The sequence below is a fragment of the Oreochromis niloticus genome, linkage group LG7 (assembly GCF_001858045.2).
Source record: "Oreochromis niloticus isolate F11D_XX linkage group LG7, O_niloticus_UMD_NMBU, whole genome shotgun sequence".
In the NCBI taxonomy this organism is placed as follows: Eukaryota; Metazoa; Chordata; class Actinopteri; order Cichliformes; family Cichlidae; genus Oreochromis; species Oreochromis niloticus.
Genome location: NC_031972.2, coordinates 46854446 through 46881466, shown reverse-complemented (window position 1 = coordinate 46881466; position 27021 = coordinate 46854446). Strand labels below are relative to the sequence as shown.

The 27021-nt window shown below is 39.7% G+C and overlaps 1 protein-coding gene across 2 annotated transcripts; it reads left to right on the top strand.

Annotated features, from left to right (window-relative positions):
* The first annotated feature begins 227 nt into the window (after positions 1-227).
* On the top strand, positions 228-26772 carry LOC100707802 (plexin-B2). 2 transcript variants are annotated; one of them, XM_019361767.2, is made up of 21 exons: positions 228-1372; positions 5775-5963; positions 6082-6213; positions 7162-7262; positions 8511-8637; positions 9102-9261; positions 10108-10219; positions 10743-10854; positions 11221-11322; positions 12934-13029; positions 13566-13653; positions 13980-14146; positions 16332-16480; positions 20260-20365; positions 21055-21191; positions 21651-21833; positions 22451-22544; positions 24244-24441; positions 25192-25344; positions 25678-25853; positions 26267-26772. In XM_019361767.2, exons 1-20 carry the CDS (start codon positions 245-247, stop codon positions 25828-25830), a joined length of 3687 nt encoding a protein of 1228 aa, XP_019217312.1. In that variant the 5' UTR covers positions 228-244; the 3' UTR covers positions 25831-25853; positions 26267-26772. The 2 variants fall into 2 exon arrangements, with proteins under 2 accessions (XP_019217312.1, XP_025765108.1); XM_025909323.1 differs by lacking the exons at positions 22451-22544; positions 25192-25344; positions 25678-25853; positions 26267-26772 and having other exon boundaries at positions 24244-24435.
* The last annotated feature ends 249 nt before the right edge of the window (positions 26773-27021 follow it).

The following is a 27021-nucleotide window of genomic DNA, read 5'->3' as shown; positions in this document are numbered from 1 at the left end:
GAACAGGAAAGAAAAAGCGGAACTAAGTAACACAGAAGTAGTTGTTTTTATCTAAACTATGTGTGACGTGTAAAGGACCAAAATAACACCTATATGATACACATTTTTGGTTTCTAATGCTAGAGATCTGCAAAATGGCTTTGGGCTGTGCATGTCTCTCTCTTCTGGAAGATGATTAAATAAAATAATTATAAATATATTATAATATATTAATTATAAACCTTCTTTTTTGTTCCTTCCAGAGATGGCAAGCTGGGTCTCCACCCTCCTCTTCCTAATCTGGTTGTCAGTCTCTCAAGCCCAAGAGGGGAGTGGAAAAATCCCCACTGTGGAGTTCATCTCTGAAACCCTGATTAACAACGTGGTCCAGGACCCACAGACTGGTCGCATCTACCTGGGAGCAGTCAACAATATCTTCCAGCTGAGCCCGTCCCTCCAGAAGGAGGCCCGCACTGAGACGGGCCCAAAAAAAGATGCCAAAACATGTACACCTCCTGCTTCAGGCTGTCTGGACACAGTGCTCATGCCCAACAGCAACAAGCTTCTGCTGGTCCACCCAACCAATGGTTTACTAATAGTATGCGGCAGTCGATACAGAGGCATATGTTCCCTCCTCAACCTGTCTAATGTAGAACAAGAGCTGTATTACAATGACAAAAACAACGAGAGGACTTACGTGGCTAGCATAGAGGATAATGTGAACGTGGTGAGCGTCATGTCCAACTACACAAAAAATGGCCGGACCTTCAAAGTGTTCCTTGTTGGAAAGGGCTATGGAAGCCTGGACAGTAGAAAACTAATCAGCACACGAATCCTTGAGGACTACCAGGACTGGGTTGTGTTTGAGAACATCATTGAGGCATCAGCGGTACAGACGGCGCCATTTGTCCTCAAGTACTTACACGACTTCCGACATGCCTTCAAAGAGGATGGTTTTGTGTATTTCCTCTTTTCTCGGACTCTCGATGGCACAGATAACAAAAACTTGACTTTTGTGTCTCGTCTTTGTGAAAATGACCAACATTACTATTCGTACACAGAGCTCCAGTTAACCTGCGGTACAAACAACCGGTACAACAAAGTCCAAGCTGCATATGTGGCTTTTCCAGGAAAAGAGCTGGCACGGGTCATGTCTCAATCTGGTAATTATGGGACGGTCACCTCATTCACAAAAGTCCTCTTCATGGTGGCTCATCCAGATGACGACGAAAGCGACTCTGCTCTCTGCATGTACCCGCTGAACTCCATCAATCAGCAGCTGATGGATATCATCAGTGCATGCTACAGTGACTCTGGGGAGATTTCTGGGATTCCTGCTGTGGACGTACCCTACTCATCTCAAACCTACACAGCATGCACTTCAAAAATTTCTGTAAGTGCTTCTTTGTCAGCTGACTCTAATTTAAAAGAATGTTTTGAAAAACTCAGATATCTCAGGTATCATCTTTAATGCAGTTATCACTTTTTACTATAAAATCTCAATATTTAATTCATTCTCCGGATCACTTGTAATCTGACCAAGGCTAAAAAACCAAGGCTCGTACACTGCATTAACATGCAATAGTGTCCAATAAGAATTTGTTGGAGAAAGACACAATTCTTGTAGCCTCTGTACACCACCACAGTGGATTTTAAATCACACAATCAAGACATGGCTAAAGTGCAGACTTTCTACTTTAATTAAGGGGTTTCAGTATTTTTGGTTTTGTTTGTTTAGCATTTGTCTGGATCTAAGCAGAGAGTATAGCCCTGTACACTTCACATTTCATCATTCTGTTTCTGTTTCGATCAGCAGTCACAGTAATCAGACAGTAGTGACCCAGTTTCAGTGGCAGCTATACATGCCCATTCTGATCATGAGCTGTTTCTCTCCTCTCCATATTTTTCTCTACCCATCATTCTGATACAGGCTGTTAATCTTGGTCTAAGGAGGTTGGAAAGAAAAGCGTCTGGACTTCTTTAAGTTGCTTGAAGACGTTTCACCTCTCATCCGAGAAGCTTCTTCAGTTCTAGGGTCAAATGGTGGAGAGTCCCAGATTTAAGCCCTGTGGGAGGATTCCCCCAAGAGGGACAATGGACCCCCTATTGAGCCTCTACCTAATCACATGAGCCAAGGTGTAAAAACGTTACACCTTGGCTCGTGCCAAGGTTTCAGATGAGCTCACTGTGAAACCCAGCCCAACCCTATCATGTGATTTCTTGAGGTCAGATGAGCCAGGATGCGAGTGGGCGATAAGGCCTCTGGGAAGGGAACTCAAAACTGGATTATAGATGGCAGACAGTTGGTGTCGTAAACCACCACCTCTGTTCAAAAATGGCTGTTCATAATGGACATAGATGGGTTCTTTCACTCCTCTTTAAATCTGGGACTCTCCACCATTTGACCGTAGAACTGAAGAAGCTTCTCGGATGAGAGGTGAAACGTCTTCAAGCAACTTACAGAAGTCCAGATGCTTTCCAAGCTCCTTAGACTACGATGACCTGTATGACTGAGAACCTTCACAGACATGCTGTTAATCTTGGTTTCACCTGTCCAAAGATTTTGTTTTTCAGAACTGTAAAGGTTCTTTCAGATTTTCTTTGGCAAAGTGTAATCTGATCCTCTTGTTCTTTAGTGTAACCGATAGTTTGAACCTTGTTGTATTCCCATTCATGGCGGTGTCAGGATATGCCTACCTCCCCTGGGTGTTTTTGACTTGGACGTTATGAAGCCATTTTTCTTATCTATGGAAATAATTTTTCTCGGGTCTTTGTGTTGCTGAGCTGGCCATTTCATTCCTTATTTTCTAAGAAAGTACCAGATTTTTAATTTTTTTATTCCTGAAGTTTTTATTATTTCTGTCCATCCAACCATCTATTCGCGTCCGCTTATCCTTTTTCAGGGTTGTGAGGGGCGTCTGGAGCCTATCCCAGCTGTCTTAGGGTGAGAGGCAGGGTACACTGTGGACAGGTCGCCAGTCTGTTGCAGGGCCCTGCGACAGACTATTATTTCTGATTCTGGTCTATTTTTTCAGCTGAATGTTAGTCTATCTCACTTGCACTGACATATATTTGGGCATTTTTATTTACAATTACAAAGAAAAGCTATAAAATATAAATTCAACACTTCAAACCACCTTCAGATATTATGTCCGCTTCATTTGTCATGAAATAACAAGAGAACTGGCCTCACCTGGAGCTACTTGTCAGTCGAATATCCAGTTGGTTTTAAACCTCTAAAAAAGGGGGACTGTGTATAAAAATGGCTCAAATTCCCAAAGAAGTTTAGGCAAAGATTTGCTAAAATGCTTTGAGTTAAAGCTTAAAGTTTAACTTCAATCACATATTGATTGTTTGATTTAAAACCTGCCTTTGTGGTGTAGAAAGGTAAAACCACCAAAATTACGCCTTTATAATAATAATAATAATAATGCATTGGATTTATATAGCGCTTTTCAAGGCACCCAAAGCGCTTTACAATGACATTATTCATTCACTCTCACATTCACACACTGGTGGAGGCAAGCTACAGTTGTACCCACAGCTGCCCTGGGGCAGACTGACAGAAGCGAGGCTGCCATATCGCGCCATCGGCCCCTCTGGCCAACACCAGTAGGCGGTAGGGTAAAGTGTCTTGCCCAAGGACACAACGACCAGGACAGAGAGGCCGGGGATCGAACCGGCGACCTTCCGGTTACAGGTGCCCTTCCCAACCCCCTGAGCCACGGTCGCCCCTTTGTTCAAGTTATGGGCCTAACATTAATATGGCTCACTCTCCTCTCACCATGTACTAAATACTAGAGATGGACCGATCCGATATTACGTATCGGTATCGGTCCGATACTGACCTAAATTACTGGATCAGATATCGGCGAAAAATACAAAATGTAATCCGATCCATTAAATATCAAAAAAGCACCTCACAAAACTTGCAACACGGCGTAACTCGGCTCATAACCGTAGCACGTCAGAGCAGTATGCATCACGTGATAGAGCGGCTGTGTGTATTTGTAGCCTCGCTACCAAACCAGCATTTCATCTCCGAGGAAGTTATCCCAGAGAGAAGTAAAGCAAGTGTGTAAGTTCATCTCTGAGTGTTTGTAAAGCGTTCCCATGTTAAGCTTAACAACCGATATATGGAGCGACTGCCTCTCTCTCTCCCTCACCTTCCTGCTGCTACTTCAATCTTGAAACTGATCAATGATCAGCTGATCGGCTTTTCTGTGCGAGTCCGTCTCTCTTCTTTGTTTTTGGCCCACTTTGCACCAGAAAGAGGAAACCAGCGGCTGAACAACAGCAGCACGTTTAAGCTTGATAAGCTGTTGTTAGAATTTATTTAATATTACTTTCTAGACCAGGATCCTTTTCTACTTAGCTGACGGCTGGTAACTGTGCAGGGGCGGATCTAGCAAAGTTTAGCCAGGGGGGCCGATAGGGCATGAACAGGGAAAAGGGGGCACAGAGACATACTTTTCTTTCTTATTCTCATTTAAAATGTCTCGCTTTTAATAAATAATTATCTGAATCTTACACCCAAAGTTTTAATCTGATGTAAAATGTATAGAAGTCCATTACTGTATATAGTAACTGTTAAGTCTAATATACCCTAGTAAGCTATAGTACTTTTTCCTTTGGGAAGGTACCATCTGTGAATTCTGCAATTCTGTTGAAGAAAGATGTTGAATCTATTTAATTATTCTTGAAAATTAATTTATTTCTGTGCATTTTTTTTCACCCTGCATCAAATTAAAGTTGATTACATCGATTAAGCATCATGAGGTGGAGGGTGGGTGGTTCCCTATTTTTTTTTTTTTTGCTGGGAGTTTGCAACCCTATTAGTTAGGTTGCTTAATATTTCTGCTAAGTACTCTTTAAAATACCAGAATAGGGAGGATGGAGCAGGTTTAAGTTTATTAGATTGATCAGTGTTGCTGAACTATGAAATATTTTGGGTGCAGTGTATTTTTTACATACAGGTATAACAGAATAGCTTTAGTGTTGTTGTTTATTTAAACTTGAGTATGAACTTATACAAAATGCAGCAAGATATTAAAAAAAAACAGTTTTATTGATTAAAAAACACACAATATCGGATTCATATCGGTATCGGCAGATATCCAAATTTATGATATCGGTATCGGTATCGGACATAAAAAAGTGGTATCGTGCCATCTCTACTAAATACACCTCTCGGATTTGGCGGTGTATTCATGTTTTAAAATTTTCCATTGTCCATTGCTGCCTCTGACATGTCAAGACCGCTGCTACCCTACACCACTAGTTGATATTTTAGCTGTTTCACCTCTTCAGCTCCCACCATAGGGTCTGCAGCTGTAGGGTATTTACTTTAGAGAGTGACTGAGCTTAATACCGAGATCAGTACCTACTCAGAAATAATTGAAGTATTCTATGAACAATTTTCATGTGCCCAAGACCTTTTTAGTTATGGCCCAACTTAACTGGTTATTTTAAATCTTTTACTTGCATGTCTTAGTAGTTTCTTGTTAAGTGATCATTAACACGAGTTTTCCTATTGTTCTCGTCTCAGACTTCCGACTCTAAAGCAAATACTTACTTGTAATTTTTATTCATTATTTTAATCAAAGAAATGATCAGTCAAAACAAAGCCAATTTTAGATTGTAGATTAAAATGGTCCAGTGTTCAAAGCACATTTCCCATCTCTGTTATAAAGTTTAAATAGGATACAAACAGTACTGCAAAGACAGTTAATGTTATTGGAGAGAGAAGCAAACAATGTCTGATCGTCCCTTCTTGTTATCCTTTCCCTTTACAGAAGGATGCATTGGGAAACTTCAAGTGTGGTGCAGAGCATTTGCTTTCGCCTCTGGCAAGCAAGCCAGCATTTGCCTTAAAGGCAGATGCAGCGTTGACCATGTCGGTCCATCTGACTGCTGTAGCTGTTGCTGTGGAGAATGACCACACGATCGCCTTTTTGGGCAGCGCCAACGGAGAGGTCTTCAAGGTTGAGTTCTCTTGTGTTTTTTTTTGTGGAATATTTTTTTCCTCAGTTTAAACTTTTATCCTAAACTTTTAAAACCTCAAATTTGTCTTACCTTTTGTTTTTTGTTTATTTTGTCCAGGTACACCTGAGACCAGGTGAATATGGCAACGAGCCGTACTCCTCTGTTGGCAACAACATAGGAGAGAAGGTCAACAAGAACCTTTTCCTTGACCAAAGCCAGAGCCACCTCTACATTACCACAGAGAAGAGGGTGTGTGTGTATATATTTAACACTTATTATACATTAAAATTCAGGCAGAGTACTTGCTGGTGCTAAGACTGAGCTCCACAAAGACTGTATTCATTCAAAAGAGAAAAAAATTGACCCAAAGCCAAAAAATTATTCTGTGGGTATGCACGGAGAAAAGCCTGTATGGTGCCACTGTAGAAAGCTGCCTTGATTAAAACGAGAGATGTTGCTTTCAAAGTGTCTTATAATATAAGACAAAGTGTTAATAGCTCTGCTGAGCAGCCTCAGTCTAATGTGGAGAGGAAAGCTGACTGCCTTAGAGAGCGGGCACATACAATACCATTTAAATATGGAGATGGTATTTTTAGAAGGGAAGGCATGGACTTCATAGATCACAATCAAAAGTAGCAACGCCAGCTGCATTAAGAATAGATAAACAGATTTATTGAGAGTCATGGCTTTGTTCTCACATCCACACAGCTGACCAATCACAGCACGAGTGTTAGTATTTTAGAAATATATATATATATATATATATATATATATAATCAAAATTATTTGATCCGTTGCTTTTTTAAGTTTGCGATTTCAGAAGTTTTGCTTTCATTATATTGACTCACATCTGTTTCTGCAGAGGAGAAAGAGTTTCTAATGTTTCAGATGCTGTTAAACATTCAGATTTTATCTGAAAAATACTGATGTCTTGAAATAAGATCTAATGGATTGGCTTTTACACGTGAAAAAGAAAATAATTTCACCCTGGTTACAGTAAACATTCAGTGTTTTGTGTTGAATAAACTAAATAATTAAACATGGGGAGAAGACACGAGAGACCCCACTCGCTCCCACTCTGCACACCTGCAACATACTAAGGAACATTTACAGCTATACTTTAAATACTTGTTATTTTTGTCCAGTGTCTCCCTTAAGGTGCACCTTTTGATCATATTTCATGTTGTAATAATCCAGATCACCAAGGTGCCAGTGCAGACGTGCCTCGAAATGAAAGACTGCCAATCATGCGTGGGACTGAGGGACCCTTACTGTGGCTGGTGTGTTTTGGAGGGCAGGTGAGGATCTCTCTCTCTCTCTCACACACACACACACACACACACACACACACACACACACGTATAAGTACATTCTTGCATGCATTTACAAATGCATGCACACAGCAACAGACTAACACAAACACCCACACATGCAATTCCATCTGTAAAACACAGCAGGATATTTGTTCAGTGTTTTATTGCAGACACTTTTAGTACCCCTCAGTGTTTATATTCCATCTCCTGTTGTCCGTGCAGCCGTAAGGAATTAAAGCTGTTTGTCAGCCCCACACGGCGAAGGCAGGCTGTGCAATTTACTCTCATCAGCCTATATTTATCAGGGTCTGGAGGGTAGAAAAGTGCGCATGTATCATGTATTTTACAGGGATGTGATCATGACTAGGAAAAAGAAGCAAACTCTGTCCCTCTGGAACTATCTGATATATCCGATGCTCTTACTGTGCAACATTGTGCACGCTATTTAGTGTTAGAGCTGAAATCTGTTTATCAGTTGATAAGTCAATTGACAGAATAAGAATCAGCAACTTTTCATAAAGAATTAATCAATTCAGTCATTTCTCAGGCAAACGAGTTGATGATTTGAGCTTTTGAATAGGATAATTCTGCAATTTTTCTTTGCCTTCAATTGGTGCAAATGATTTGAAGCAGTGCTTAACTCGTTTGCTTCTCATTTATGAAAAAAATCAGTCAGTGTGATTTACAGTGCAAATTTGATGTTGCATTATATCCTGTACTACTGTTTATGTGCACAATATCAGCTCATCTCTGTGTTAGTTTGTATTTCCTTCAGAGTATGTATTTTAGTCTTCGCTGCATTTAGTGCTAGATTGATTTTATCAAAAAGAAGTCACGTTTTTATCTCTCCTGTGTATTTTGTCTGATTGCAAAGTCATTTTTTGTCTTTAACTGTTTCATTTCTTGCATCATCACATAATTTGAATAGCTTCATTAAAATTATGTTCAAATTAATCTTATACCTTAGATGCTCACAGCTGGGAAGCTTGAACAAAGGAGTATTTTTTTAGTACTTTGCTTAAAGGTTATATAAGTTAAAATGACCCAATTAATGTAGTTACCATTGAGGACGTTAAATGTTTTTCTTTTTGATACATAAATCTTTATTTTGTGCACAGACCCTGCTGGAAGTCACTTGGGCATTGAGTTGTTATTTACAAACTGACTTTTTGTGAAAGCGTTTATGGGATGTGCAGCTCAGGCTGATGGGAATTTCTCATCCTTCGTCTGAAGGTGTACCAGGAGGTCTGAGTGCCGACGGGCAGAGGAGAAAAATGGCTGGTTGTGGAGCCCCAAGCAGCAGTGTGTCAAGATTGTATCCTTCTCTCCTTCAAACCTTTCCTGCAGAAAGACTGGCAAGGTACAGCTCTGTTTATTCCTCACTCATACTGTCTCTGACTTCCTTTGTTCTCTTTTATTGTCCCCCTTTTCTCTGCAGTACCTAACTCCACTCACATGCAGAGACTGAGTAATAAACTGGGTACACTGTGAATCAGAGACCTCGAGCTCTAGGTCTTCCAGCTCTGTATTGATCCACCCAGAAAACTCCAAACTGTCTTATTATAACCAGCGTGGCTGATTGTCTGAAGATGGAGAGCCTCTTCCTATTCCCCCATTTTTACTTCTTCTGTGTTCCTGCCTGTCTGACTCACACATGAATTTCCATCAGCAGCATGTCACTCCTTTCTCTTTCTCAGTTTCTTTCTTTGAAAAAAGAATCAGATTCTTTATTATAACTTTGGTTACGCAGAGATATAAATTCAGTGAGATCTTACGGGCTCAGAAGCCACAGTGTTTCCAGTCAGTATGTTTTTGTCTGTCCAGGTGAACATCAATATTCCCTCCCTTCCTACCATTGGACACTCTGACCATCTGCAATGCAAGATTGAGTCTTTCCAGAGTAACGGCATCATGTCAGACTCTGGTGAGGTCTCCTGTGATCTCCCCCAGCCTGGGCTTATACCGAAAACACCTGAGGGCCAAGGTATGGTCTCTTTAATTACCCTGCCATGTTTCTGTTGTCTTTAAGGTCTAATGTCTGTGCTTCTCCATGATGGTTAAGATAAGATAAGATAAGATAAGATAAGATAAGATAAGATAAGATAACCTTTATTAGTCCCACACATGGGAAATTTGTTTTGTCACAGCAGGAAGTGGACAGTGCAAAAGTTATGAAGCAAAAATTAGAATAAAATAAAATAAGAATAAATACAGTACACAACTGTACAGAATAGAATAAAATAAAATACTATATACAGTAGAATAAAATAGAATAAAATATACAATGAGATAAAAATAGAGTACAAATGCTATATACAATTGAGTAAAAATACAACGATGCTGCATTACTAACTGGACAAAGTGGGAAATGGGCTGAAAAAACATAAGGTTAAGTTAATGTCAGCTGGCAAATCATTTTGTTGAGGAACTTACAGTGTCCAACAAATTTGCACAAATTTAGAAAATTGCACGAAATCAACACACTAATCTAATTTAAGCTTTATTTTTCCAGTTTATAGTTTTTTGTATCAGTAGTCAGCAAACATCTTGCCCAAAACAAAGTAACTCCCATAAAAATGGCTTTATAAACAAAACATGAAACTTTTTGCAAATAGAGCTCAAGTTTTGGCTTTTATATACTAATATGCCATTTAGGCAGTTAAATAATCACTAAATTAATTGTGAGAAGATTTATCAAAATATTTCGTTGCCCTGTTTTGTTTTGTCTTTAAATGTACAGGCATACTTCACATCTTTTATATGATAGAACTTGTATTCACATAAACAGCTAGTGTAACACATTTTAACCACTGTTTAACTGTCTCTTCAGACTTTGTGGCCGTGGCTATCAGGATCTTTGTCAATGACACTGTGGAGTTGGCCACGCGGGAATTCAGGTTCTACAACTGTGCTGCCACAGTGAGGAAATCTGAAAACACACCGTGAGTCAGGCTGTTAATCTTTCAGTTCTGCTCTGTCACTCAGTGAAAATACACAGTGACATGGAACACAGCATCATCTGACAACCTTGATGTAAATGTATCACCGTGCATGAGCAGATGAGAGATCAAGGCTCTGTTTGTAAATTGTGATGCATGGTGGTTTTGAATGCACCTCTTGCATTTTCTCTCTTGCTTCTATTACCAAGCCAAGGAAATTGCCTCAGTTTCCTTTTCATTAATCAAAAAATGAAAGTCGATCCTGGCTGGTTTTTTTCCCCTCATTTTTTCTGCATTTCTTTCACACAGAGGAACGTGTGATGAACGAGCTTTGCTTATGTAAAGTTGCAGAGATCCATTTCATTGTCAGCAACATAGATTTTTGTCCCGGACGCTCTCTGATGAGTTTGCATGTTTTAGATGTTGTTTGTGTGTGCTTTTATGTGTGCATGCTCTAACCTGATTGTGTATGTGAAAGTATTTCCTTATCTAAGTTGCTTATTAGTCCATATTTCTGTGTTTTCAGGTGCATGTCATGTGTAGGCAGTCCGTGGGGATGTCAGTGGAACACACAGGACCACACCTGCAGCGATGCGGACAACAGTGTGGTTGATTCCCACATCATCAAGCACCGTCAGGTTAGTCCTCTTTAGTGCTGTGTGTTCAGTGACAGGTCAAGGACTCTTTTCTGTCATGTATGTGTATGATAGATGTGGAGAACAAGTATAGCACAAGTTTTAAAGGACACATCTAAACTTTACATGTGATTCACCGCCTGAGTGGTCCAAACTCCTCCTGAAAAATTAATAAATACACAAATCCCACTATCAGCTGCCACCATCTTGCATGACAAATGTTGCAGGGTGGAGGATATCAGATTCCAAGTCAGCAGATGTTTCAGCGATATAGTTATCTGTCGCCACAGATGAGGGTGTCTGTTAAGTGGTTAGCATGTTTAAAATGTAAATGATTAAAGTATCTAATTTGTTTTCATTCTGTTTCAGAGTGCAAACTGTCCTCGGTTTGAGAATCCTGATCCTGGGCTCATCCCTGTGGGCTACAAGACTCCAATCGGCTTTGAAGGCATAAATCTTAAACAATACCAGGTAAACTGGCCCCACTCCACCCCCAACATGCATCTGAGTTCCAGGGAAAGAAACACTGTCTTTCTGTTTGTGGATATCCCTTTGACAGAAAAAAAGAAAAAAACAACAGGTTCTCTTTTAGGCTAAAAGAAAGGAGAATGAGCCAAACTTTTTCAGCTTTTTCTACTCTTGCATCTGTTAATGAGGGATTCTATATTGGTCATAAGTGTAAATGTCAGACTGTATGGTTGTGTCTCCCCTGCAATTGACACCTCTACAGGGTGTATCCTACTTCAGGTATACAGTTCTGGCTGTAAGCGATGATCCCACACTTTTACCAACTGTTTAAATGTTGCAATTAGAAAAAAAGTGTTAGCTTAAGGGGAGTGAAAGGAAGCAAAAATGTCATGGTAGTGGGTCTGCGACCCAGTGTTGTGTGTTTTTTAGTTTTATTTCGTTGATTACTGTACTTTTCTCCATGTTTCCTGTCTTATTTTGTTCTTTGTTCATTGTATTAAGTTTCACTTTCCCTGTCCTGTCATTAGGTTCATGTCAATCAGCAGTTTCCCCTTGTGTTTCCACTTCCCCTAATCACCTCCTGTGTATTTAAGTCCTCTGTTTTCTGTGTTTCATTGTCAGGTGGGCTGTTATCCCTGTCCTAGTCCTAGTCCAAGTGTTTCATAGTTTTCCTATAACCAGATGAATAAAGCTCGCTTTTCTTTCAATCTGCATTCCCTCGGTCCAGTATCTGCATCTGGGTCCTGAACTCAACACAATCGGCACACCCCGCCGTGACAACAAATGGCTCCTTTAGACAGTGAATGAACTTTGGGGGCCACACCAAAGTCCAATATAAGATAAATAAGGATTATTTTGTCTGTGAATCATGCAAAGCTACTTTGGTAAAGTTTGATTTTGGAATTGGAAGTAATGATAATAGTTCCCCTTTAAGACTGGAGTGTTCTGCTGGAAGAGGGCTTAAAACGTACTTTTTACCCTTCAACCGTAGCAAACAAGTGTGAGGACACCCAACTTTGTGAACAGAATTACTCAAGAAATCTTGTGAATAAAATAATTCAGACGTCTCCTTGGATGTTTAAACTTATCATACCAGAATCTAGGAAGTTAAGGGGGTGGCACTGGCGACCGTCAGTATATTTGTTTTTTGTCATGATTATGCAGAGTATCTTTCCACATGAATAACATTAAAAATCCCAATTCTTTTACAATCAGACAGCAATATAAGCTGTAGCAGTTCACTTAGTTGTCACACAACATACATCTTGATCATTTTCTTTGAATGTGTGAGTTCTGATGGACTTTATAGGTGCAGGTTCCCGGGGATCCATTCTTCTTGTCTCATAAATCAAAGTTTTGACAGCTGATCTTTCACAGCTGTGAAAATCTAAATTTTTAAGCCCTGTGTGAGGGTTTTGTAATCACAGCTTTCTGGGCTGTTTCCATTTGGTTGTTGTGTGTATATGTTCAGTGTTGCACACTTGGGTAGAAACACAGAAACTGCAATTGTTTGCATGCTCTATACATAGAAGAGCATCAAAGCACAGTACTGTAAAAGTATGATCAGCATGAATACATATCAGCATTTTTGTGTTTGTTTGTGTGGTTCTGCAGGGTCGTCATTTCACCATTGGCAGTGAGCTGATGACAAAGGAAGAAGATGTCTCGTTTGAGGAGGGGGGGGCATTCTACACATTCAGTGGCTTCAATGTGAGCATGACCCCTCGCTTGACATTTGTCTTGATGCAACACACTCAACACAGGTCTTTGCACTGTGACTGGTTTGTGGGCCTAGTATTCAAAGTACAACCTAGAAATACACTGAAAGAGTGAATGTATATATTCTGCAGCAAAAAAACTGTGTGAAGACTTTCTGTTTATGAACAGCTGTATTTATGTTCCACATTTACAAAAGAAGTCAACCTTTAGCCTTTTTTTCACATTCCCTTTGATATTCTCTAGCTCCCTCTAATGGACACGCTCCCCTCGCTGGAGAGTTAAACACCATCTCCACATTGTGAACTTTGTGATTGGGAAGCTCAAACAGTGCTTAGCCTCCAGCTATGTTCTTTTCCAACATTGATTTCTGTAGCTGAAAATCTGCCAGACTGGGTATATATTCTTTTTTCTTTCTTATTTTCCCTTGGCGTGGGGGAGCAGCAGCCCACACTGTTTGCAGAGAAGAGCTTAAGTGCCATTAATCACAGGATTCTGTATTAATAATTCATTTTCTTCCAATTTCTTAGTTTTTCTATGATAAGTCACCGGAGACCAATGTTCTGTTCTACGTGAAGGACAAGGAGTCTGGCAAGAAGATGGACAGCACGGTGTACGGTGTGTCTTCACATATTAATGAGGAGATTTTATTTTAATGCCCTGTGTGTGCACGGCAAGTCCCACTGTGGGGCTTCAGCTGGATTTAAGGAAGCTACCTTTAATCTGCACTTGAAAATTATAAAAATTACTGCATAATCTAACAGCTTTTTACATGAAGGATTCAGATAAATGTATGTTACTGCAGGAGTCACTTGAAATTAGATTGTTCGGAAAAATTTTGCATTGAGGATGCAGAATATGCTCTTTGAATGTGCAATAACACAATATTCAAAACGAAGAAAATTAATATAATGCTTATTGTTTCCTCACTATTTTCTCTACAGTCACACTGTACAACTGTGCCGTTGAGAGGAATGACTGTAGTCTTTGTAAGAATGCCGACCCAAAGTACAAGTGTGTGTGGTGCAGCAAGAAGCAGGCATGTGTGTATGAGAAGCTCTGCGATCCTCTCCCCAGCAACACCGAGTGTCCCGACCCCGAGATCACCAATGTGAGTCGTCACAGTGCTGTCATCACTTCATGTTTACCTTTCAAATGGAAACTGTACCTTCTTTAAAATCTTGTGACTGGATGTAAAAACACATTGACTGTGATGATTGGACTGAGGTCTTCACTGGCCGTGTATTTTTCTTCCACAGAGGAGTTGGGAGTGTGTTTCTCCTTGAGAGTGTGCGGCACTGTTCCTTAGCACATGTCGATCGGATCAATTCTTTGTTTGTTCACCTAATTGTTCGTGCCTCTTTGTCATTGATAAAAATCCATCAGTAATTGTGTTTATATCATTCTGACAGAGGCTATCACCTAACCCGCTGCAGCCTGACAGACAGAGATACTGCAGATAAATCACCATGACTTTGTATGTTGTTGAGATTCAACTTAACAACTATACAGAGGATTGCAGTGAAATTTTCTGAAGACATTGAGAGTCTGCAGTGTTGACCTTTATGGTATTATTATTCATAGACACTTGTGCCCTCTTTTAGCCCATGTTCAGGTTAAACTTTCAGTGTCCAATACCAGTACCATCGACGGACGTTATCCTGCTAAAGCACACGTATAATAAGGGATACGGTGCAGTAAATACCATACCTGCTATACATTAGCAGTGATGGGAATAACGGCGTTACTTTTTTCAGTAACGAGTAATCTAACTAATTACTTTTTCTATCATTACAACGCCGTTACCGTTACTAACAATAAAATGCGGTGCCGTCGCGTTACTATTTTTCAACAAACAGATGGTTGAAGCTGTCTTCAGCTTACCGCACCTTACCGTATCAGTTGCACGGAAGTAGCTGTCTAGTAAGTAATCTGGGCGCTACAGCTTTAAGGAGCTCCGCGCGCTCCTGCGGGCGGCCATCACGTTCTGCCCGACGATCACTTTTTGGCACAACACCTGGAGCTAAGGGGCCAAAACAATCGAATGAGTGCTGCTGTTTGACTGAGGAAGAATATAGTAGTCGTGGTAAGCCAATCACATGACCAAAACAAAGAAACAAAAAACAAACAAAAAAAACAGCTTTTTCGTGTTGGTGGAAAAATGTACCATGTCGACCAATCAAAAATGATATGGCAACATGACATTTGGTTGTTTAGGAAGAGGGGGAAATTTGTTATTAAAAAAGGGGGTAAAAGGTAAATGGCTGGAAATAACTTTGTTGTTTGCAAAACTTGTGCATATGATTTTAAAATTGACAATATATATTTGCATTTAAAGTTATGAAATATGATTCATTAAACATGTTTGTGGTTGTTACAGTGAAAAATATAACTTTTTCTACTCGGATTTTTTGTTTTTTGTCTGATTTTAGATCAATTGTGTTAATACAGTATGTCAAAATGAGAACATAACTGTAAATTCAGACACGTGAGGTTGTGCTGAAAAGGATGATACCAAACAAGGCAAAGTAAATGTTTTTAAAGGTGAACTGTACAGGGAAAATCAAAAGTAGTTAAAAATGGCCAATTATACCCTGGACCCCAGAGGGTTAAGCAATTTTTTTTTAAGTAACGCAATAGTTACTTTTCAAATAATTAATTACTTTTAGAATCTTGTAACTCAGTTACTAACTCAGTTAGTTTTTTGAAGAAGTAACTAGTAACTATAATTAATTACTTTTTCAAAGTAACTTGCCCAACACTGTACATTAGCGTGCTAGCTTTGTCATTGTGAGCATGTTAATGTTACAGTGCAGCATGAAGCACCATTATCTCTGAAAGTACAGCCTTACAGAAATGCTGCACACTGTGTGTGTCTCATGTTAGTGTATTTTATTTGAAGTTGAATTCACATTGTTAAAATGAAAAAATTACAATAAAAATTTTCAAATATAATTTTTTACTATAAAATATTCAATTTATCTCCTCACAAAAACATTTGTTTTTGTTTTGTATTTACCAGATCATCTGCTTTTATATTTTAGTCAGATTTCGTTGTGTCTGACCCACAAATACATTATGGGTCATGTTCAAATACATGCATACAGATGTGACTCATACAGTATTGATGTAATTCTCCACTGGGCCTTGAATATTAAATACTTAAGTCAGCTTAATACTTGGTTAAACAGACTGCGTAAATCTCTTGTATGTTCTTATTGCACAGATAATCTGGTTAAATCCATTTCCAATCCCTTCTTCCTATAAACACCCTCCTATTGCATCTCCACATCCAGATCAGCCCTCTTTTCGGCCCCGTGCTGGGAGGCATCTCCATCACCATCAGCGGCTCCAACCTCGGTATCGATCAGGGAGACATTAAAAGCATCACGGTGGCTGGGAAGCCCTGCATTCATGAGCCAGAAAAATACTCCGTCTCCAAAAGGTAAGTTTGCACACATGCAGTTGTGCAAATGTGCAAACTTGGACATGTAAACCACCTGGAGGCCATTCAAATGGCATATGGACAGGTTTTATCAAGTCTCTTTTTAAATGTTGCATACTTAACTGAGCTAGGAATACTTTCCCTTTGCTCAGGGTAACCTGACTACAGGTTTTAATTAGCTCATTCTACAACTGTATTGATCTGAGAGTCTCCAGACACAGTTTGACAGTCACAGTTTCCAGAGGGAAATGTCAGTAGTAGAAGGAGTATTCACTTTTTTTCCTTTTCTTTTCATAAATGTGCAAGACAACAATGTCAAAAAGTCACGTTACAGATTGATTGTTCAGTAAACTTTTTATAGCCGTTCAAGCCAGGGTCAGTCTAAAGAAAGAGTGGGTCAGTCAGTCTTTAAGTGATGTTTTGGTTTTTAAGAACACAATTTGAATGTATTTAAATTATTTTCTGGATAGGAACCTAAGGTGCAGATGAAAGTTGACACAAACTGAAATTAAAGCTATAATATTTGCATGTAAAACATAGTGAGGTATAACAGCAGAATATTGAAACACTTAATTAAAATACTCACAGGAAATGGAAATTTTACTTAAGTTCTGCACTTAAATAAATGTCCTGAACTTATTTGCTTTCTACTGCTACTACACCGCTGAATGGCACTCAAACACTTGCACTTGGCTGCTGATTGAGAGGGTCTTCTTTTTGGCCCTAATGTTGCACACATCCTTTGAGATACATGTGTTCATCAAAGCACTATAAGTGTATGTCAATGATTTGATAGTGTCACACACAACCTCTGCAGTCTCTGGTGGTCTGTTCATGCTTCAGGCACTACCTCATCCTTCTACCTCAGGTGTTAAATGGACTGAGCGCTGTGAAAAACATTGAATGAACTTTAGGTCAAGTCAAGCAAACTGTACTTCAGTAACAGCTGTGTTTAAAAAGTGCTCACTTCATACAAATGGTCTATAAAAGAGAAAACGGCCACATCATTGCCCCACGGCCGCTGGCCAGAACTGTTGACACCTGGCAGGATGGAGCCACATTTATGACAAAATCTTGCCCCACCATCTGCATGATGAGACATAAAATAGGATTTATGAGACACATCTTAGTTTGAGCTGCTGGTTGTTTGGTCATGACCTTCCTGTTGGAGGCGTGCTATGAATGATGCTTGCTATATTACGATGACAATTTCATCAGGTCTGCATTTTCCCTGTTTATCACATGGTTTCTTTTAAAATCCAGACATTGACATTCATAAAAGAAAATCCCTACAGGGACAGAAGCAGAGAAACTGGCTGAAGAAATCACACTACACTCATAGCTGCTTAGTCAAAAAAATTAATTAAACAGCTGAACCTGAATGTAACCAAACAAAAACAACTGACTTCAGTTTTTTAACTGTTGCCTTATCTACTAAACTAAAACAAGAGACATTAATTGTTAACAATGTCAATGATGGTCTAAAACAGCAGTCCCCAACCTTTTATGCGCCACGGACCGGTTTATGCCCGACAATATTTTCACGGACCGGCCTTTAAGGTGTCGCGGATAAATACAACAAAATAAAACTAGTACCGGTACCGAAAAAAAGAAGATTTATTCATAACACACGTGAAAGGACCCAGGAAAACCGAGTTAACGATAAAAACGATAACAAAATAACGCTGAAAACCGATAAAAACCCTGAAAACCATACATTTCACACCTGAGCCTCAACTCTCGCGGCCCGGTACCAAACGACTCACGGACCGGTACCGGTCCGAGACCCGGGGGTTGGGGACCGCTGGTCTAAAGATTACAAAATGAGACTTCTCCAGTGTTTCCAGTTTGTTCTCTTAAATGGCAAATCCAGGTTCAATAGTTGTGTAGGGTGGACACTCTGTCTCAATGGTGAGACCTAAAAGACACATACAGCTGAATGTCATCTGCATAGACATGATCAGAAATGCCATTAAAAGATTGGACGATGCCAAAGAAAGAAAATAATATAATATGAACCCTGTGGACCTGGACTGAACCTTGTGGAACCCCACACGTGAACCTGCTCATCCTAATAGAGAAAATCCTGTCTGATAAGGAGGAGGAAAACCAACACAGCACCAGAAATATAACCCAAAACCTAGAACCTATTAAGTAAAATGTTATGGTCAATGGTATCAAAGGTTGCTCTCAGATGAAGTAAAATGATTACAGAACAAATCCCTGCAGCAGAAGCCACCGAAAGACCTTTATAGATAAAGATAGGGGTCTCAGTGGAGCGCTGCTTTTGAAAGCCAGACTGAAAAGGGTCAAAAATCTGTAATTTGCATAGTAAAGATTTGAACTGGCTTTTTAAAATCATTTTAATCATTCAAAATTACCAATAGAGGTGGCATCAAATTGGGTTTGTTCTGTAAAGGAGTTACAACAGCATGTTTAACGTAGGATTACCTCACTGAGCTGTTAATGAAGCAATGATGGACCAGTGCTTGTGAGAGTCCCAGACAGGACAGAAGGAGGAACTAACCCTCACCATGAGCATGATGAGGGTTTCATCTTACCTTTTACTGTAGTCAAGTCATGTAGTCAGGAAGTAAATGATTCAGGACACCGAGCACCATCGTTACAGGCGGAGGAACCCGAGGAGATTTTGAGGTCCAGGACCATCACATTATTTACAAAATGACTGAAAAAACAGTCACAATCAGAAAGTAACAGAACATGCTGAGGTACTGTAGACGGTTTCAAATAATACTCTTGGATTATTCTATTACAGTTTATTATTAAAATAAGAGGCTTTTTTATTGCCTTATTTTACAAGTGAAGAAATCCTCTGAAATATTCACAATGGACCATCCAACCCGTGGACTTCCACAGCTACTCTACTTTTTAAAAGGAATGTCCAAGGCCACAAGTTCAGAGTTATTACCAGTTTTGTAAGGAGCGGCCTGACTGAGAATGGCAAGGTAGTGTTCATTAATGGTGGCAGCAAGGAGCTCAACATTATTATCAGAAGAATTAGAAAATTAAAAAAGAAGAAAACTTGGAAATAACAGAATCATCAATGAAGCTCCTGCGTTTAACCTTGAAAAAACAAGTATGAGTTACAAGAAACATTAAAGGAGACTGACTTATGTCACTGAAAACAAATAAATTTATGTGCAAATGGTCGAGGATAACACCATAAGACCAAGTATGTGTGAGTAGGACACCAAACATGTTCAATAAATTTAAAGAGAGGAAATCCTAAGTTGTAGTGCTTGATGGATCCTCAGCATGAATATCCCCAACAAATGTGATTCTGTGTATATTTAATAGTGGAAGATAAAAATCTTTAAAATAGCATACATAGCAATTTTGATCATAGTTATCTCAGAGGAGGTATAAAAATTATATTAATATATTATATAAAAAACAATATAATTTGACATAAAAATATATTTTTCAAAATTTCACGTTCCACGTCTACGGCCGGACATCTGCAGTGCACTAAAAGTGAACATTCTCCAGGACATTGTTCTAAAACTGTGAAGCTTCATTCTCACGCTGTCGCGACTCAGAGATAAACATAAAATTCTGTTTCTCACTACAAAAAAAGTCATTTTAAAAATATGACTTGTTAGCAGTAGAGTGGACATTAATTACCATCATAAAACTATTGAAACTTGCCTTAATATGTAAATAGTAAATAATTATTTACCCAGTTTTGAGTTTCCAGTTTTGAGTTTCCAGTCCCAGCATTTATTTTTGTTTATTTATTTTTCTGTTGTTCTGATCAGAGTTGTGTGTGAGATTGGACCTGCTGATAAAGCTGACTGGGGACAGGTTGAGATCGAGGTGAATGGGGGGAAGAGAGGAACCTCCTCTGTTTCCTTCACCTACAGGGTAAATGCATACACACACACATACACACTCACAAACACACATATATACACTGTCCTCAGCTGCACGTCCTCCATTGAGTTGTACAACTTCTTATTCAGAAATTAAACTCATCCAAAAGCTTTCAGCTGATTTTGTTGTTTTATGGACTGTTTTATGTTTTCCATTTATTAGCTCCAGAGAAACTCTTATCAAAACATACCAAGGGCATGACAGTTAAGAAGACTGACCAAATACAACATGCTAAATGTAACAGTAAATTAAGCACCTAGATGCACATTGCTGTGGTCATTTACTCTACAGTAAGTCAAAATGTGCAGGCATTCCTCTTTAACCAGATGCTGTGCAGCAGTTCCCTTTGTCACTTTAATACTCTAAGAGGCTACAGCGTAGCTATTTAACTGGCTTTTCATATCTCTGGCTCTGCTAAAGCTTCCCCACAGGGGAGTGCTCCTCCTAACTGTTTGCTCAGCAAATTGAGGCAGATGTGGTGCTTGTGAGAGTTTGTGTGTCTGAATGTTTCTGAAAGAGTGGGTCGGGTTAGATCAGGCTGAGAAGCAATGTTTCTGACATGGAGCTGTATCTGTGTGTGTTATTGTTGTGTGTGCCAGCATCTGCCAGTAGTTAGTGTGTACTTGAAATATGAGTGTGTATTAAGGTGGTATTTGGTGACACTCTCTCCCCTTCATTAGGACCCGGTGCCTGAGGAGGTGATGCCAAATAGAGGTCCTAAAGCAGGGGGAACCCTCATTACAATCTCTGGATTATTTCTGAATACTGGCAGTAAGGAAGATGTCCAGGTTACCATCGGAGGGGTGAACTGCAGTGTGTAAGGATTTCTTTTTTTCAATCATTCTCATTCAGGCCAAACACCAATTCTTTTTCAATTCAGCCTCTTTAGTTGATAGAGCTACTTGTTATTCAGACATTGAATTCTATGCAAATTCTGCTTGCGCACATTTTGAAGTCCATAAATTGATTTTTTTATATATGTGTATATTCTTGAAGCAAAATATTGAATTGACCTTAACCTTAGTGTCACAATGAGGAGGGATTTTTTTCTCTTACAATTTTCCTGTACTGTTGTGACCACCAGAGCTCTGTCAAAACCGATTCACGGTGACATTTTAGGCAGAGGTAACAGAAAAATAACGAGCAAGAGAAGCAGCAAAGCCAGATTTTAACAAGCTGTCAGCCTGCTGCCATGTTGGCTTCCACTGCACGGTGACCTTGTGCCACCCCCACTCCTTCAGCCAGCGAGTACTGAGCTATGTCCTTGTCTTGGCAGGGAGCACTTTGGAGAAAATATCACCTGCAGGACAGGAGAATACCGCGCGGATAAAGTGCCCTCTGACCCTCTCGACGTCGTAATGAAGTATGGAAAGAGAACCACAAAAACCATCCCGACTACTTTTCGGTTTGTTGAAAACCCCACTGTGCAGGATCACCATCCCAAAGCAAGCTTTGTCTGGTCAGTTTAACACAGCAGTATGCAGTCATGGTGTTTGTGACATTCACTGTATCTGTTTGTTACATGTTGTATTTTTACTGCCCTCATTTTACCTGCAGGGCAGGATGAAAATTCAGGGGATAAATGTGTATGTTGTTGTCCTATTTTCATCCATTCAGACTATTGATCACCTAATACGACCAATATGACCAAGTACTAAATGCATTCTGTAACTACATACAGTCTTACAGAGTAGGTATGATCGAAAATTTGAAAATTTATAGTTGCCTAAGAAGCTCACTCTCCCTACAGTGACTGACTGTTATTTTGATAGTTCATATTTCTGAAATCTCTAAACTTCAGTGTTTAGAGATTACTGTCTCAATGGACAGAAATAAGAGAATAAGACACAGGCTGAGTTTTGCTTTTGAATATGTGCTTTAAAATAGAAATAAGAAAGCTTCTAAGTTGACATTGGTTTTTTTTTTTATCACACATGCATTTTAAGAACTCTGCCTGTCTTCCCTTAATTCTCTGTGTGTGCTTGTGCTCTTATTTTTGTGTGGGTAGGAGTACAATTCCTAATATGCATTTTCCTGTGGTTTTGGTGTGAATACATATGTTTGTGTGTGTTTTAGTGGAGGGAGGAATATTGTGGTAACTGGCACCAGGTTTGACATAATCCAGACTGCAATCATGAAGGTCCAGGGACGTGACTGGTCATCTTCAGAGGTTCCTGTTCATTTTCCTCATCTTCCTCTGAGTCAGTGTACTGATGCACCTCTAAGAGTCATAATTTCTTAGATTTCTCCTCACTCTTTCTATTGAATGTTGCTTCTCCTACGCGTTTCTCCCTTCAGAGTAGTTCAACTCTTTATTCACCCACATCATGAGCCCCAATTAGTTTTCCTCCTTGCTGTCACTGATATGAGAGAAAATACAAATACCAAATACCTGCAGAGATTAAAGCAAGTGCTGAGAAATCAGTTGAATACAAAGAACAAGATCTGGACAATCAACACGTACGCCATGCCAGTCATCTGATACTCGAGTATCAGATGACTGGCAGGATGAAACAACACACATCCATGAGTACACCATAAAGGTGGCCACAGCTGATAGTGTGCCTCGTAAATACCTCAGGCAGCAGAAACCCAAGAAAGAAAGGGAACAAGAAGGAACCATCATGGAAGGATACTCCCTGTCCCTGTCAGGTCTGCAGCGGCAGAGATTGTGTGGAGTGGAGAGTGTGTGCCCAAATGCAGACTATGGAAACAGAACTGGACTTAACACAAAGCGAGCAGTTTATTTTTGGCTCTACGAAAATACAAACAAAAGTTGGAGGGAGACTAAGGTTGAACCAACTTTACTAAACTGAGGATACCGGAGACATGGAAACTGAGACCAGAAACATAAGCGAAGATGAAAAGACAAACCAACATGGGACAAAGGGAAACTCACCCAATAAAAACACAACAGGATGATCAGGGAAGTAGGGGCATCTGGGTAACACAGGAGGAACAAATCAGACATAACAAGACAGGAGGAAGCAAAACTGCACGAGAGAAAAGGTGTAGCAAAATAAAAGACTAAACACAACGCAGAGACAGAGAACAAGGGAAACATGATGGGCTGGGTGGAGCACACAGATGAGACCAAGACATCAAAAGGAACCAACTAAATGCACAAGTAACTAAGAAATGGAAATGCAAATGATTAAACTAGGAAGTACAAGAAAACTAAACAAACCAAAGTAAACAATCCCAAATAAAGACTAAGGAACACATACACTACAGTAAGCATAAACAGAGTCCAAAAGTCTGAAAAAACAAAACACTGGGTCACAGACCCGGTGCCATGACAGTTCCCTACATGCCATGTACCACCAGGAGATAGAAGAAGTGGCAGCGTAGGAGAAATCCTACCTATAAATAAACTCTTAATAGATTGTCATATAATCCACAGGTAAGTATAGTTATACAGCAATATCACAGCAGACTAAAAAATAAGTATCCTAATGTATACAACGAAAAATAAGCAGTTAACATAGGAATAAGGTGAGAAAATATGCCATCCATTGCTGTCAGAAGGACTCATTTGAAAGATTGCTTTGGACTCCACATTAAGGATCTCAAAGATGCAGCCCAGTTTTTCCCCACTGTTCACTGCACTTCCTGCTTCCTGTCTGTCCAAATGTCGAAATCAAAGCCTTACAAATTTCTGACATATAACAATAGAAATGCAATTTATGTGACTATTCATTTGGCTCGTTAACATATAGAACATACATCAGAACAGAAAAGATTTCTTTATTATTTTTATTGCTGCTGCATATTTTCTATGGTGTAATTTCCTTTATGTCATGTCATGCTTTTATTTTTTATGTCCTTTTGTCACAATTTACTGTCCCTCTATTACACAACATACTCAGCTTGCCCAGAAGAAGAACGACACAGTCATCCAGTTTCAGTCTCCAACAGTAAACGGCTCTGCAAACCAGCACTTGAAAACAGTCATCAAACTGGACAACTGGGAGAAGGAGCTGAAGCCCTTTTACTACCACCCTAACCCCAGCTTCGATACTGTAACCAAGAGTGTCATCACTGAGAGCAGCATAATTATCGTTACTGTGAGTACAGCCATGAGGTCTCTTTAATGTAGTTGTAGTTCAACGATTTGTTTTGGGCTTTTTCTGTCATAATAGAAAATAATAGAGAAAAAATAACAGAGAAAATCCCAACCATCAGAAAAGCCCCCTATGAGCAAGCACTTGGCGACAGTGGGAAGAAAAACTTTCTTTTAACAGGAAGAAACCTCCGGCAGAATCAGGCTAAAATCCAGAGAGGTGTACAAACATATAGTGGGTGAAAAAACATGAGTGAAGAAGAAACACTCAGTGCATCATGGGAATGCCCAGCAGCCTATGCCTATTGCAGCATAAGTATGGACTGGATTCAGAGTCACCTGATCCAGCCCTAACTATATGCTTTATCAAACAGGACAGTTTTAAGCCTAATCCAACAAATCCAAACTGTGAGCTGGTTCCACAGGAGAAGGGCCTGAAAACCGAAAGCTCTGCATCTCATTCTGCTTTTAAATAACCTAGGAACTACAAGAAGGCCAGCGTCTGAAAGTGAAGTTCTCTATTACGGTGATAAGGTACTATGAGTAAGATAAGATGGGGACTGAATATTAAAGACCTTTTGGAGGATTTTTAAGTTTTTTACAATAGATGCTTACAATTACTCCAATATTTATCTTTTTCTTTACTTTTGGCGTATGACAGTACACCCATTCCCACTCAGTGCTCATCGTATTATCTGTCTAATTAACTTCAGTCACTGCCCTTAGAGCCTTGGATTCACTCTTCCTTCTGCAGGGTCGGGGATTCTCCAAAGCCATGACAGCAAACGAGGCTCAAGCCTTCGTAGGTGACGTTCAGTATGTGGTCAGCACCCTTCAGGATGAAAAGCTGTTCCTGGAACCACCTTCCAGCCCACCTGGTGCTCACTCCACACAGGTGGATGTAAAGGTCAGACCACACAAAGACAAATGGATGACACACTGTTATGGAGGACATATTCCAACTGTTTTATTTCATTGAAAGTTCTAACAAGCTACAACGCTCTAACATGACTTCATAAACGAAGGCAGTCCTCTGAAAATGTAAAAATATGGAAGTATCAAGAGAGTGAACTTTAAGTACCCAGTTTAATTTAATTTTTTCATTTCAAAAACCTTAAGCTCCCGATTAAGCAGAAAGTTATGTTCTATCCCTACTCCAGTATCTTCCAGTCTTTACCTTTGGCTAAAATGTGCAGCGCTTGTGTAAATAACAAGATTTCCACTCTTTTGTTTCCCACAGATCAAGTTTGGGAAAGGGGAGTGGGTGGTTGGCTCAATGGAATTTGAGGATAAGAATTTTTACCTCTACATGATCATCCGCATTATCCTTCTGGTCACCCTGGTCACCGTCACTATCTCTGTCTACTGCGCCACACGAGCTCAGTTGTTTTAGGTTTGTTTTAAGACTCATATCATATATGATATGAGTCTGCTGTGGGCAGCACGGTGGCACGGTGGTTAGCACTGTTAGCACTGTTGCCGCACAGCAAGAAGGTCCTGAGTTCAATTCCACCATCAGGCCGGGGTCTTTCTGTGTGGAGTTTGCATGTTCTCCCCGTGTTTGCGTGGGTTCCCTCCGGGTACTCCGGCTTCCTCCCACCATCCAAAGACATGCAGTTTGAGGGGATAGGTTAATTGGATAATCCAAATTGTCACTAGGTGTGAATGTGTGAATGGTTGTCTGTCCTTGTGTGTTGGCCCTGCGACAGACTGGCGACCTGTCCAGGGTGTACCCCGCCTCTCGCCCTATGACAGCTGGGATAGGCTCCAGCGCCCCCCGCGACCCTGAAAAGGATAAGCGGAAGCGAATGGATGGATGGATGGATCATATACTGTGCATTCATCTAGCTGGCCAATATGCCACTATATGCAACACAAAAGTGGACAGTCGTGTGTTTCCACGCAGCTACTTTTTGATTTTGCCATGTCATGCAGTCTCTTGTGAACTGTACACTGGTAACACGTTTTAAATTATTGTATATAATTCATTAAACATTCCACCTCAATGACATCACAGGGGAAAATTTAGTACATTTTAAAGATTATTATAGTTATTGAGATTTTTTTTTAAATTCTTTTTTTTAATGTCAGCAAAAAGCAGCTTTTTTTCCTGCCACTAGTCATATCGCTCACATTAATCCTGCAATATATATATATATATATAACATGATAAAAACATTTGCTTACAGTAGCACTTCAGTATTATGTATAAGAATTATTCAGATTGTTTTACGCATTATGTTTTTGATTTTTTTTGCCTTTTTACCCTTGTAATGTTCCTTACATTCAGCGCTTTAGAGGCAAAGTGCTTCTGCTTTAATACATTTAATAAACTCAGAGACAATTCATATCTCCTGTTTCTTTCAAATATCTGTTTGTTTCAGCTGGACACTCACTTCTCATCTTTTTTGTATTTTACTAGCTGTTTATAAATAAATGATTAAGAAATGACCATAAATTATTACAGATCACTGCAGAGTACGCTCTCAGTGATCTGTAATAATTTGAGAGGATTGCAGTTGGTCTGGGCCACCATGACTGTTGACCAGCAGCATACTGATATTGGCACTGACTACCACTAGAG